Below are 14,861 nucleotides of genomic sequence, written 5' to 3'. Positions count from 1 at the left end.
TGTTGTTGAAATATGGTATTTTTCAGCAGAAGACGCAGAAGTGGCCACAAATGACATATAAAATGTGTATGGGAACTACAGGTATTTGTAAAAGTCCTGTTAAAGTTCTATAATTGAATAATGAGCAAAACAAAACTCTTGTATAACTCAAGTATAACACTTAAGTAAACATACATCAATATATTAACAAATAAATGTATGATTTTACTATTTTTATCATTAAAAAATCTTGAGTAGTAGTAGTTACTGAAGCAGATGATAATCTTAATTTAAATTGTTATACATATCAAGGATGAAGATTATGGAAAAAAAGAGTGATCAAGGGACAATTCATTGTTTTTTTTTGCTGGACTGAAACTTCTCTGTCATGCTGATTCAGCCTTGTACTGGTTACTGTCACCATCCCGTCACAATCCTTGGCTCCTGTAGGAAGCATCTCCCATTACAGCCTTCAGAAATCTAGCTCCACCCGGAAACAGCAGGTCTAGGAGGTCAATGAACTTTGCAATCAACCAGGTTGGAAGACCACTGCTTTTTCCATTGTCTTCCTGGGTTCAGATAAAAGTTTATCTTATTTATTTATTTACTTATTGTTAACCATCCTAGCGTACAGTGAGGTACCCACTCTTCAGCTTCCGTATCCATCTATAGTTCCACACAATTACGCATGCACACTGTTCACGTATTCGCAGTGGTTTTAGTAAATGTTCCCCATGGAAACGCGCGCCATGGGAGAACGGGGCCTTTATAGACCGGCTTGGGACAGGGGACAGGGTGCTTGATGTAGGGGGGTAAGTGTTTGTCTGCTGTATTTATTTTGTTAATGTATAAGTGTTCTTTGTATGATTTGAGTCATGTCTTATGAAATGGTGAATTGTGAATATGTTCTTTTAATATGTTATGTTCATATATAGAAATCTAGAGTTGACCTGATTATGACCGCCTGCTTGTCCCCCTGCCATCTTGAGCTTACCCGATTAGGCTATGATTGTGGGTTGTATTTAAGGGGCCAGCGTAGTAGGCCGGGGGCCTTCGTGTGGGTCAAGGTCAGGTTGGTGGTTCAGGTATTTTGGAGCAGTAGTGTAACAGCTTGATTTGAGGCTGTGTATCTTTTGCGCATATGTATATATTTATGCGTTTTTTGTTTGTGTTTTTGTCTGAATTTTTGATCACTTCTCACACTGTAAATAAACCTGCACCTCTTTTTCCTTCACTACACCTGGTGTGTTTGGCCTTTTTTTTGGTGGATGCACCCAGTGTAGACATTACGTGGATGTTCCTGCCTCGCAAGATGTTCTTAAATATCTTTTAAGATTGGACTAGTGTGCAACACAAGCTTACAAACTCAAATAAAGTATCCCGATTGTAGATTTCCACTTAAAGCTAATGTTACAGCCAGAGGTGGGTAGTAACAAGTTTTATTTACTTGGAACAGCTTTTCGAAAAATAAAAAAATTTACTTCTAAGAGTAGTTTTACTATGTGATACTTTTTAATTTTACTTGTACATTTGTGAATAAGAAACCTTACTCTTACTCTTACATTGGTCAAAAGTCTACTTGTTATTTTTTAAAACAATATGTATGCCTTATTTTTGCCAAATAGATGCTGCCAGTAGATCTAACACATTCACCAATCAGTCATTGCAAAAATATCATTTGACCATTCAGACGTTGCCATGAGCGGCACAAATTTCACACAGCGCGGATGTCTTCAGTGCTAAAACCAAAGGTTACAGAAAAAATACAAAGTCAGTCCCAGTCTTTCATAATGATGCTTCTTGACAAATGGTTCCATGAGCTAAGCAGACCTCTATACATTTTCTGTAGAGGATGGATTTTAACTATTGCTTAGTTGTTATATTTAATATAATTTTTCATGCTAACACATATAATTAACATATATATATTTTTCTTTTCATTATTAATGAAATATTAATTACTACAAATTATACTTTAATAAGTTATTAATAGTATTAGGATATACCAGAATTTGCATATTTATATTTTTTTTCTGTCTGAATACATTGTTTCTAAAAAAATTTATTAGATATTAAATTCAAACCATTACAAAGTGCCTGAGTAGTCGTATCACTAAATACTTTTGTTCTCTTACTTGAGTATTTTTTTGGGTGACTACTTTTTACTTGTACTCTACTCATACTTTAGTAGAATGTTTGGCTTCTCTACCCATGTCTGGTTATAGCTAATGACATTTAATCAGTATGGATGCTCAATTATTATTTTTTTCCAAAATCAAAACAAAAAGTATGTAAGGCCTGAGGATGCCTTTAACCTTACACAACCAAAAACATTTCTAAGGCAAACACATCTTTGTAGATACATTTGCAAGCTATGATATGATATGGATCTCTCACAGATGTAGCTATTTTAACAAAACCAGTCTCTTTGAAAACCACTGCTAGTCATGTTAGCTGAGAAACTCAAAAATCAATGCATCATTCATATCTCTGGTTCCTATGCATCAGGACAACTTAGTGGTAAAAGTCTACTCTGCACTCCAGAGTGCACAACCAGTGATTGTAAAATGCTCTGGATGACAGCATTAGCTGAATAAATTCATATGAAATGTTAAAGAACAGGGGACCAGTTGTCATCCTCACTGTGCATCATTTTATTGAGCCTTAGCCAAAAGTGTTGTTGGACACCCAGAGGACAGATCATTATACAGTTTAACAGATTTATCAAAGAAAGGATTCCTGGGTGGGTTGTACAAGGTACTCATGAAAAGATTAGCTGATGGAGGGAAATTGTTGAATGTCCAATCAGAGTTAGACGTTTCCCAAGTGCTCTGAAGCACTGTGTTCCTCAAGGGAACCAGTCTGCTTTGCTTAAAAATGCTATTGGCATTTTTTTGACCAGCCCTGAATGAAAAATAAAACATTAATCATGGAAAATGTGATGGCCTAACCCCATGAGATCAGCGTAAATCTGTGGACGCAATGAAAACCGACTCAAAATGCGCATACACAGGATTTCGGAAAGTCGCTGGTTTGTTTATTTCATTATTTATTCATTTAGTTTATTTATGCACAGACAGATCATTTTCCACTCAGGCTTATGTCTGAGTGGGGAGTAATGGCTGGAATTGGCACCAAGCTCTTTAATCTTGCTCTTTAAATAAGACGCATCAGTCTGCGAAACTGGCTTTTAACTGAGGTCTGTCCACACATGTGGCTAATGCATCTGGCCCGATTCCTGCCGCTGGAGCATTCAGTTTGGTGGGAACAAACAATGCCTGTGTGATAAATCTGTCGGGCGCTTCACCTACTGTCACGGAAGGCTCAAAACTACAAATCACTGGACAATGGCTAGTTACTAAATCAGCCGCTTCTGAGGACACTGCTAAATAAAAACCTATCAAACAAATGAAATAAGATATTTATTAATCTAGCTGTGACGTCTGTGTGTGCAAGCCTTAAAGTTCCATGTTCTATGCAGATCTGTCATCTGTATTAGTTGCTGGATTGGTAATATTTGCTGTTTTAGGTTTTAGGTTTGATTATGGCACGCATTTGCTGTGGCATTTTTTTTATGAGCTTCTGCACAGTGTCACAACATTTACTTCGGTCCAGAGTTGCATTCATTTTTTTGCCAAAATATTGTAGAGATGTGCAAATTCTTCTGCAGCACATCCCAATGGGGTTCAGGTGTGGACTCTGAGGTGGCCAATCCATGTGTGAAAATGATGTCTCCCTCAACCAGTTTTTCACGAGTTTGAGTACGAGGAATCCTGCCATTGTCCCCCTGGAATATGCCTGCTGATGGAAAAACCTGGTAATACGGGTTTCAGGTAGTCATTCCTTGGGGACATAATGTTGCTGAACCTCGACCTGACCAACTGCAGCAACCCCAGATCATAACACCGCCCCCCCAGGCTTATAAAGTTGGAACTAGGCACAATGCGCCTCCATTCTTACCCTGACGTGCCCATCACTCTGGAGGTGGGTAAATCTGGACTCATATGACTATATGACCATATGATTCCATTCTGTATGCCTACTATCATTTTTTTTCACAATTATCCTCACGGATCAGCAGTTTTGTTAAGAATACACAGCTCTTTAGTCCCAACACCCTGAGTTATCTTCACATTTTTTTTTTCGACCACATTTCTGATGATGGTTCCTCACTATCCTTCCTGTTTCTAAAAGTCTGAGCACACTACTTAGATGTTTTCTTTCATTGATGCTGGTACAGACTGACTGAACTAGCCAGTTTTTAGCATGTGAATTTTATTTGTAGAAATAAGTCCTTTGTACAAATTTCCTTTGTACAAATTCTTATTAATTTAAGAAAAGAAAAAAAGCAACATTTCCAGAACTATTAACTCAGTTCATGAATGGCCTATGTCATTTTCATTTCTGTAAACTGTGTGATCTTAGCTTTTTATAGATTACATTTGTTTTGTGTTTTTTTATGTGCTTTGAAAGCTGCCGTAGAGAGATAATGCTCAGTTTGGCATAAAGCAGTCCTTCAACGTTGACTTCAAAATGTTTAATGCTAACGCTTTGAGTTATTATCTTAGACACAAATTGTAAATCTCAATTGATTCACTAGTATATCTGCTTATTTTCATCATCTTGATGCAAGTTAATTCAACCACTTGGCAGACAGTGAGCAAACATTTCTGTGTCAGTGTTGATTTACATTTCCTGTGCCAGTTTGGTGAGATCAGTCAAAAGTCCATTTTTTTCCACACGCCCTTGTGAATGTATGTGACGTGAACAGGGTTTTATTAATAAAATTCATCTTACATTTACAGCTCTAACAACACTGCAAGGAACAATGCATAATTATGTGTTTAAAAACTGTCAGGCATTACAGGTCGGTAGAGAAAAGATTAATCACGTGTGACAAACGAGGGTGAGAGAGAGAGAGAGCACATCCTACATCTTTTCACCATTTCCCGCATCCATTAATGTGTCCTGGCAAAAGAGGGAGCACAGTTTGTGCTGCGGTCAGCACACAGCCATCTCCGACAATTACACATATTCCAGTCAAACAAACTGGAAATTTCAACTCTGGAACTCCTCAGCATTTCCCTGAACATAAGTGTATGTGTCTTAAAACACAATGTGCAAGTTCTTCCATAGATTTCATTTTTTTAGAAGAGTGGATCTGTTAAGAACGGGACGCTTCTTCATTTCAGGAAAATTATTTAATTAATGCATTAATTAATGGGACAGGATGACATCGTATTCCATTTGCCTGCTTTTGTTTCTTTGATACAAGAGTGGCAGATTATGGTTCATCACTCAATTTAAGTTAGATTGGTCATTAGAACAATGTTAATTCAATCAAAGGTGTGAGTTGTAGTGCGCCCCACTAGAATTTGTCCCTTATGCCATCTTTTCCATGTAGAGGAAGAGGTTTTCATTAAAGACTGAAAGGGAGTTGTCTTTTGAAATTTCTCATCCTCTGAGTTGTGGAAAATAATCATTTGGTCTGGCTATTTACACACAAGACAGTAATTTAATCATTTAAAAACCTGATCTAAAAGCACATTGTGTGTTCAAGCAATACATTCTGAGCTAATATGGAGACATTAATCCTTAAATAATTCAATACATAAGGTTATTTTTGAGTCCTTTTTTATCTCAATCATCAAACATCTCTCTTAATATGAAAATGTGAATGAATAATGCATGATAGTTGGAGTGTTATAGTGATTGTTGTGCATGTCTGACATTTACATGCATCCCTCAAACGTGCCCCTGAATTATTGAGGACCATCTGTCACCGCATTTCCGATGAGCCCATAACCCTGCATTGAGTGGAAGCCACAGGCCCAAGGTCTCATGCTCGCACATCTCAATAACAGACCAAAAAACAAACAAAAAAAAAAGATCATCAAGTACTAGAAGCACAGGAGTGGAAAGAAAGTTGCCACTTAGTTTTGTGATAAAGGACATCTTTTATACCAAGATGAGGGTGTGAGGGTCATGGATCTGCTAATAACACAATAACTGTAATCATCATGGCAAAATGGGACCACAAATAAAATGTACTCTTAAATTCAGTTCATCTTAGACGCTGTAGATGAAAAGACAATTTGCTTGAGGATGGTGGAGGTGTGAAATAGTATTTTTTCATTGGGGCTAGAAGGTGCTAAAAAGTGCAAAGCAGGAAGTTCAATATTTAATGTATATTTTACATAATGACAGTATTCACTGTAAAAATTAAGGCAAATATAAGACTTTTTAAGTACTCTGCAGTGTAATAGCATATAAAACCATTTCTGTGAACAGTATTAAACAAAAAATAAATAAAAATTGTGATAAATTTTGTGGTAATCTGTATAATCCCTTCTGGTCCTTGCCCAAATCGACATCACACTGAGGAACCACCCAGTGGGATTGAACGTGCTTTCTTGCTCACTTGTCAAAAACCGGCTCCACGGTAACCCTGACTGATTCTTATTGATGACCCGCCACCCATCGCAAGACAAATTGAGCCGTCTGAAAATGGGCCAAGAAGCCTGTTTGGTGAACATGCACCTTCAATGCCATGTGTAGAAAGGTGACGGTTGGGGCTCGGGGGAGAAGCCATTGCAGGTTCAGTCATCAGTCCAGTCATTGTTACCTGTCAGATTGAACAAATTGAATTTGTCTTCCTTCGGTGGTTTGCTACAGCCCTAAACAGCGCATTAGCGGCTCCACTTATCAAACCTGTCAAAGCAAATCTGTTTAGCAGCAATGCCAGGAGTGGCACAGAGGTCTTTGTGTGACATAACAGCTGCCCCCTCGCACTCTCTGGGCCAGAATAGCTCTGACACCTGAAGTGGACGTTTTATTTGAATGGCAATTGCTGTGCAAAATCGCTGTCCAAGCAGCGCAAGACTTTCCAATTAGTTGTACACCACTGCATTACAATGTAAGTGTGATCACAGATTTGCCAGCACAAACTAATTTGCCTAATTTGTTATCAACATGGTGCAATTCTGTGAAATAACCTTGAAAGGTCAAGGCAGCAGAAGTGAGATTGGACTAATTGAGACGCTGCATCAAGCATTAGCAGCGCTTGTGAGGAAAAAGGTCCGTAAAATTGTTTATTTCTTACACAAAAATCCGAATTCAGAACAGCAATTCTTATCAATAGAAGAACTAGCTATTAAACACTAAGATAAATATAACATGTCTACATAATTCTCACAATAGCCCCCTTTTTTTCATTTGTGCCTGTCATGAGGGAATACGCGTCTGGTAGTATGTGAGAAAAGGCATTTGTATGTCCTGGGATTTAAAGCACTCCCAGTTTGTTTCCAGCCTCTCCATCCCTCTCCCAGTGGGAAGTGGAGCTCTGATCGGAGAATACACGCCGCCCCTCCCACCCCGCACCCCACCATTCTGTCCCCCCATTACTTTCACTTGCACGCGGGTCTCTGTGGGTTTTCCCCCCTCATAGTGCACACATTAGCACTTCCTCCGCCTGTCTCTCTCCACAACAAGGTCATTCCCCGCCTAGCCTCACTTTTTGTGTGCTCAGATATTTTCTCCCTTTTTCTCCCTTTTCTCTTTATTCAATCAGGCCACCATTATATTGCCCCATGGCGTTTATTAAAAATAACTAAACACTGTGGTTCCAAAAATTAGCCAAGGAACACAGACTATTTATTATAGATTCCATAATGAAGGGTAGATATTTGTCACGTTGTCTACCAGAGACATATTTCACATCTGGAGGCCCTACACTGGTTTACTTTTGTCATCTTTTTTTTTGTCTTTCCACAGTGATAACGGGGCATAAATTAAAACCTGAGCAAACAAAGAAATCCACGAGTCCATTGGGAGCCCATCAAGATAAAGCTATTTAGGAAAATGTACACTGGGAGACAGACATAGTCTTTGCAAAAAAGAAATAAAAAAATGATGCATGTGTCACTCATCAAGGTCACAGTGTCCGCTGAGATGTTGGAACAGGGTACAGTCTGTGACTTGGGTACACAAGGGAGCGCAGCGCTCCGTTAATTGCTGCCGCAGGAATCACCAGGGATTAAGTAACACTTTGACAATGACGAACACATGATCATTAAATAACTTGTCATCTGGGTAATTTTTTTTATATCAGTGGTGAATTTTTTTTTATACCAGTGGTTACATTTTTTTATATCAAGTGTTTAAATTTTCAGAACATAAATGTCATAAGTATTTTATGTATGTGGCAGTAATAGTTGGTGGTGTTTAATCAAGCAGTTTTGATCATTAATTGTAGTTCCTCAGAGGTTAGGGTGAAGATAATGGCTTTACAAAATGCTAACCACACAAACATGTGTACAACAAAACCCAAAAAATTCACCAGGTTGCCCCTTATATTAAGTGGATCCCAAATCTCCACTGAAAACAAAAATGCACATTTAAAAGATGCCCCAAGAACATTCTTTGCTCTTACTGCACTCCCACCCATTAGAGAAGTTTTTCATGCACGGTTTAGGTGAGTGAGGTTATAATGCAACATGGTCATTAAATTGGACTGCTGGCCAATTTTTGTTCCCGATATAAAAACAATAAAACAGCAGACAAACTATTTAGTTAGCTGTGAACTAGCATGTTGGGGGAGTAATCGAGTGGTGAATTACTCTTTCATGCATGCTGTACATTTGCATATTCTGCACTACATGTTATCCCATGTGGTTATGGTACCCGAAGGCAGATGTTGCCACTTCCTGGTCAAAACCCAGGGAAGGAAGTGTGGTGCATGCACAGAGTACCTAGGCTTGTTTGTTCCAGCATGTATATTTTTCAACTGGACCCAGAGCCTCTAACAGTCGCATTGCCTGGGGTTGTTAGTCCACCTTTAGTCTGACATTCCATACAGGGAGTGCAGAATTATTAGGCAAGTTGTATTTTTGAGGAATAATTTTATTATTGAACAACAACCATGTTCTCAATGAACCAAAAAAACTCATTAATATCAAAGCTGAATGTTTTTGGAAGTAGTTTTTAGTTTGTTTTTATTTTTAGCTATTTTAGAGGGATATCTGTGTGTGCAGGTGACTATTACTGTGCATAACAAAACAACAAAAAACAAATATATACCCATTTCAATTATTTATTTTTACCAGTGAAACCAATATAACATCTCCACATTCACAAATATACATTTCTGACATTCAAAAACAAAACAAAAACAAATCAGCGACCAATATAGCCACCTTTCTTTGCAAGGACACTCAAAAGCCTGCCATCCATGGATTCTGTCAGTGTTTTGATCTGTTCACCATCAACATTGCGTGCAGCAGCAACCACAGCCTCCCAGACACTGTTCAGAGAGGTGTACTGTTTTCCCTCCTTGTAAATCTCAGATTTGATGATGGACCACAGGTTCTCAATGGGGTTCAGATCAGGTGAACAAGGAGGCCATGTCATTAGTTTTTCTTCTTTTATACCCTTTCTTGCCAGCCACGCTGTGGAGTACTTGGACGCGTGTGATGGAGCATTGTCCTGCATGAAAATCATGTTTTTCTTGAAGGATGCAGACTTCTTCCTGTACCACTGCTTGAAGAAGGTGTCTTCCAGAAACTGGCAGTAGGACTGGGAATTGAGCTTGACTCCATCCTCAACCCGAAAAGGCCCCACAAGCTCATCTTTGATGATACTCCACCTCGCTGGCGTCTGAGTCGGACTGGAGCTCTCTGCCCTTTACCAATCCAGCCACGGTCCCATCCATCTGGCCCATCAAGACTCACTCTCATTTCATCAGTCCATAAAACCTTAGAAAAATCAGTCTTGAGATATTTCTTGGCCCAGTCTTGATGTTTCAGCTTGTGTGTCTTGTTCAGTGGTGGTCGTCTTTCATCCTTTCTTACCTTGGCCATGTCTCTGAGTATTGAACACTTTGTGCTTTTGGGCACTCCAGTGATGTTGCAGCTCTGAAATATGGCCAAACTGGTGGCAAGTGGCATCTTGGCAGCTGCACGCTTGACTTTTCTCTGTTCATGGGCAGTTATTTTGCGCCTTGGTTTTTCCACACGCTTCTTGCGACCCTGTTGACTATTTTGAATGAAACGCTTGATTGTTCGATGATCACGCTTCAGAAGCTTTGCAATTTTAAGAGTGCTGCATCCCTCTGCAAGTTATCTCACTATTTTTGACTTTTCTGAGTCTGTCAAGTCCTTCTTTTGACCCATTTTGCCAAAGGCAAGGAAGTTGCCTAATAATTATGCGCACCTGATATAGGGTGTTGATGTCATTAGACCACACCCCTTCTCATTACAGAGATGCACATCACCTAATATGCTTAATTGGTAGTAGGCTTTCGAGCCTATACAGTTTGGAGTAAGACAACATGCATGAAGAGGATGATGTGGACAAAATACTCATTTGCCTAATAATTCTGCACTCCCTGTATGATACAATTTCAGAATGTATGCCATCTACATGTTTTAGTTGTACTAACATAATAATTTTGAATCACAAAATGCATCAGGCTAAAAAAGGTAGGTTCCTAATGTCATCTTCAACCATACAAAGTCCTTCCATTACAAATACTGTATTGAACCATTATGGCATAGATAAAGAAGTTTACCTTTTACACTGAAAATAATCAAATTACACTAATAAATTAAATATGCTTCCATGGTTATGGATAAGTGGAGCATAAACCTGGTATAGTTATATAAGAAATCTATAAAAATGTAAGACTAAGACTAAGACAGACCTAAAAAATAAATCAGGACAAACCTCTGGCAAAAATTATATATATTTTTTTTACAGTTTATCTTCTGTTAGTGTGTTGCATGTGTATAGAAATAAGTGCTCATCTTGTCTTCACCACGTCATTGCAGCATCCAGAGCATCTCTCACCAAGATGTCCTAGTCGCCTATAAGTTCATCAATAAATTCTGTGAGATCCTGTCTTGTACAAAATCTGCAATTTTTTTTTTAACTTCACCTGCCAGACTAAGGCTCGGTTCACAAAAGAATGCTTTTCTCTAAAAACGGGCTTTCGTTTTTTAAAAACCTTGTGTCCACACGGGAGCGTTGTCTGAAATGTTGTCATGCACACGGAGACACAGAGAACGTCCCAAACGCTGTTTTAACCCTGTAAGCGGCACTGTAACTCCCCACTCTCCTTGTTTGATGTCTTGTTCTCACATTGTTGTTTTCCAGCGGCGTCTTTTCATTAGAAATGCCCAGCGTAGAGAGGATTTCTTTCAGTTGCTTTACGAGATTCTGAAGGCGCTGCAGCACAACCACGAACGTGTTATCTGCCATTGTTGTATGTAGGATGCATTTGGCCTTATAGGTCAGGTTGGAGGTTGGGCTCCACACAGATATGCGGAAAATAAAGATTCACTCGGTTCAGAACAGTTCTGGGTCCCCTGAAATGCCCATTTCCATGTGAACACCAGGCCAGATTGAATAGAAATTTTAGAGAAAAATGTTCTCAGCAGTTTCTGGAAATTTGTGAGACACACACTGGATTCCCTTTCAGTGAGATAAAGGGTAAGGACGTACAATATCTTAAACAGCGATAATATGACAGTATCACAGTAATGCTGCAAAAACAAAATTGTAAAAATGTGGATACAAAGCATGGATTAAAGAAAAAAAAAATGTATTTATTTTCTTAAACCAAATCCTCTTGTCCCAGGCATGTGGGTGGGTGTAGTTAACCCGCTTAGATGCTTTGTTTAAATTGGTTATCCGATAATGCACCACAATAATCGAGGTCAAAGTTCAACATTCAACTTTGAACGCGGTGTCAACGTTAAGACGCTCTTCAGCCGTATATCCCATGGAAAACAATGGGATTCACAGCACAGAGCTGGACTCGTTCGGTCCGTGAAGATCTTTATTGCCCTCAGTTGACAGAAACCCACCCTAGCAATGGAAAACTTTAATCCATGATAAAACATGGATTGTGTGAATGACCAATTGAAAATGTCTAGAAAGAATGGTTCAGATCTCACACAGTACAGTAACTGTAGTAAAAATGGAAATATCACAATGCTGCTGAGTCTCCAACTTACTTTGGGGAACTGTTTAACAGGTATCAACACTTTCTGGCCAAGCTTCATATTCTTGTTGATGACAACGTCAATGAACTTCTCATCTTCTTTTCCGTCGTCTTTCTGAACTTTTTCAATTTCTAGAAAAAAAACAGGTAGGGAAAGAAAAGAGAGTCTGTCAGTCAAATCATTATGAATACATTAAAAAATGAATACCAAAAGGTTATTATGAGGACGGGAGATGTCTGTCTGATTAGCAGAGATAATGGACTTGAAGTTTGTGAGTTGTGGCTCACGACCGCACCTTCACATGGGCTCACTCGACTGTGAAATGGGGTCTTTTTGCCATGCTGTAATTTAATTGGCCACACTCATAATCATATCAGAGATTCTTTTATTCGGTCATTGAGTGAGAATTTCTGGCGGTGTGTCAGACATCTTTCCATTGGCTATTATATTCCAATTAAGTCTTTCCAGACACTGGAATAATACCTGTTTGTGTTGGGGACTTGCCTGCAATATTGATTGCGCTGCTCTTGTGTGATATGACCCTGACCCTGTCCAGACTGGCTTTGGTGCACAAATGAGTCTGAGACTCTTGGATCTTAAGAAAAAACAGCATGTGACGACTAACAACACAAATTATGTTAGTGTCACAATAGTATGGATATTTAACTACTATCAGTTTAACTACTATTTCAAAAATAAATGTACAAATTTAAGTAGAAGAATTTTGGAAGAATTGTGTCATACCCTGCTGTTTAAAAAAAAAAAAGACATTTTGCTCTTTGACTGAGCATGAAAACGTAAGAAATTAGTATCTGAAAATATACAGAATCTTTGCCACTCAGTGAACTCACACACGATTAAAACATTAAATGCAGCAGTGAATGGGCTAGCGGGTAAGGAAATGGACCTGTAATCAGAATGTTGCCGGTTCGAATTCTGAACCTCCAAGGTGCCACTGAGCACTGAGGCCGAATAATTATAATTTGTGCACATTGTAAAACAAATTAACAGTGGCTACGGATTCATATTCTGGGCCAACGGTTGAAAAAGCAATAGACCTGTCAGATTATAAGTATATTGAAAAGAAGTTAGTATTTTAGACTAATTTTATGAAACTGCAGCATTTGTGGCTCCTTTCTCACTCTGTCACGCATAGAAAACTTAATTTCTGGAAGTGGCACATTTAAGTATGAAGGTTTGTTGATTTATTGTTAAAACAGATGGCCAGTCTTCAGGCGAAACACATTTTAAAGTCGATATTTAACAGCTCCAACATTCGAGCTTTGAACAGCGAGACGTTTTAGACACTGCTAAGGCATCCATGGTCTCCACTTAAGAGGAGACAGAAGAAAAGGAAGACTTGACAGTGCCAAAACATTTGCCTCCCATCAGGCAGTGTAGGTCATTAATCCTTTGGATACAGAAGCAACTTCACTACGGGAGAACGTTGTCTGTCTCCCGGACTTTTAGGAAAAAAGGGGGAAAAGATGTCTCAGTGGGGATAAGCAGGATGGAACTGCAGGAAAGATTTGCTTTGATATTTTTTGGTTAACAAATGTAAAGGAAGGATAAGTAATCCAGCATGTCTTTAGAGCTCCAACCCGTCCCATAGGAGCAGAAATCCTTCCATTTCTGAGAAAAGCCAAGATTAATATTTATTCAAAGCCAGACACCGTTCCGTACTTTAGAATTTCAATTTCCCCAGTCTACTTACTGGCAATGTTCACTATTTTTTGCTCCATTGGCTGTTTCATTTCAGGTTACTGTATAAGTTGACTGATGATGCCAATGGCGAAAAACATAAAAATGAGACTCTAAAAAGAAAGAAATTGACTCTTTGACCAAATCCATTAGCTGTACACACACACACACACACACACACACACTCCAAAAGGGGTCAACTTTGATTGTACAGTGTTGACTTCATGCAGGCACTCATGGACAAGGAACTGGATCGAGAGGGGTATTGTAGTTGATTCCCTGAAACTATGTTCACTACATAGTCAAAGTACATAAAACATATTATTTATTATAGATTACATGCTTATTTATTCAGAAAAGCCACACTTAAAAGACAGGGAAAACATACAAAACACACATTGACCTCTTTCCTGCTTTATTTTCTGTGTAACCTGCACAAACACATATTGGTATGGGAAGTATGAAAAGGTCATTTGTAAAAAGAAATTTCCATAATGAGTGTGTTTTGTTTGCATGTCTGTTGAAAGCGTTCATCTGTATATAAAGAAGATCTACAGGCTCTACATCTTCAATAGGCCATTGTAATAACCATGTTGTTTTTACCTTTACACAAATCTTGTACAACATATCTGACATGCTTGTATGACAACACTGTAGAAAAATTTGCAAAGATTTTTCCTTATACCTTTGGATTAGGCTCCACCCCCTATTCTGCACCCAACGTTTTGTTACAAAGTAACTCTGTCAGAACAATTAGTGCAAAATAAACAATGGAAACTCTCATGACATTATAGGCAACAAGGCATCGCTAGCTTTTTTTCTGTATTAGGTGTAAGTTGCACAATTGTCAAAAATAATGTAGACCCAATTGTGAACCACCGTCATGCACGATGGGTTCTTTGACAACTGTCTGAATTTTTTTTCCTCCAACTGACAGTGGGGCATGGGCACCTTGGTTTATGATATGCATATGTGGCTTTGTGCTATTTTCTTCTTAGTCTTCTTTTAAAGAAGGTAAAATAAAACGTCTTTGTTTAGATGTCTAAAAAAAGTTCGAAGGCAGAAAATGCATACCTTTGTGATGCTAAATTATGTCAAGGTGTTGATTTACACATCACAGAAACAGATATACAAATGGGACACAGCGTTCCCTGAACATACCGTTACAAACAAAAATAA

General features: G+C 38.6%; 1 protein-coding gene across 2 annotated transcripts in view; it reads right to left on the bottom strand.

Annotated features, from left to right (window-relative positions):
- khdrbs3 (KH domain containing, RNA binding, signal transduction associated 3) overlaps window positions 1–14,861 on the bottom strand; it is a 114,314-nt gene that overhangs the window by 51,394 nt on the left and 48,059 nt on the right. For both annotated transcript variants that reach the window (XR_003743374.1, XM_028964780.1), the window contains exon 2: window positions 11,994–12,112. Coding sequence is in view for 1 of the 2 variants with exons in the window: in XM_028964780.1 (XP_028820613.1) it covers window positions 11,994–12,112 (119 nt within the window). In the remaining variant the exon portion in view is untranslated. The remainder of the gene's footprint in view (window positions 1–11,993; window positions 12,113–14,861) is intronic.

Source organism: Denticeps clupeoides, chromosome 20 (assembly GCF_900700375.1).
Source record: "Denticeps clupeoides chromosome 20, fDenClu1.1, whole genome shotgun sequence".
Lineage (NCBI taxonomy): Eukaryota > Metazoa > Chordata > Actinopteri > Clupeiformes > Denticipitidae > Denticeps > Denticeps clupeoides.
Note: the sequence above shows the minus strand (reverse complement) of the source record. Positions and strands in the feature narration are given on the sequence as shown.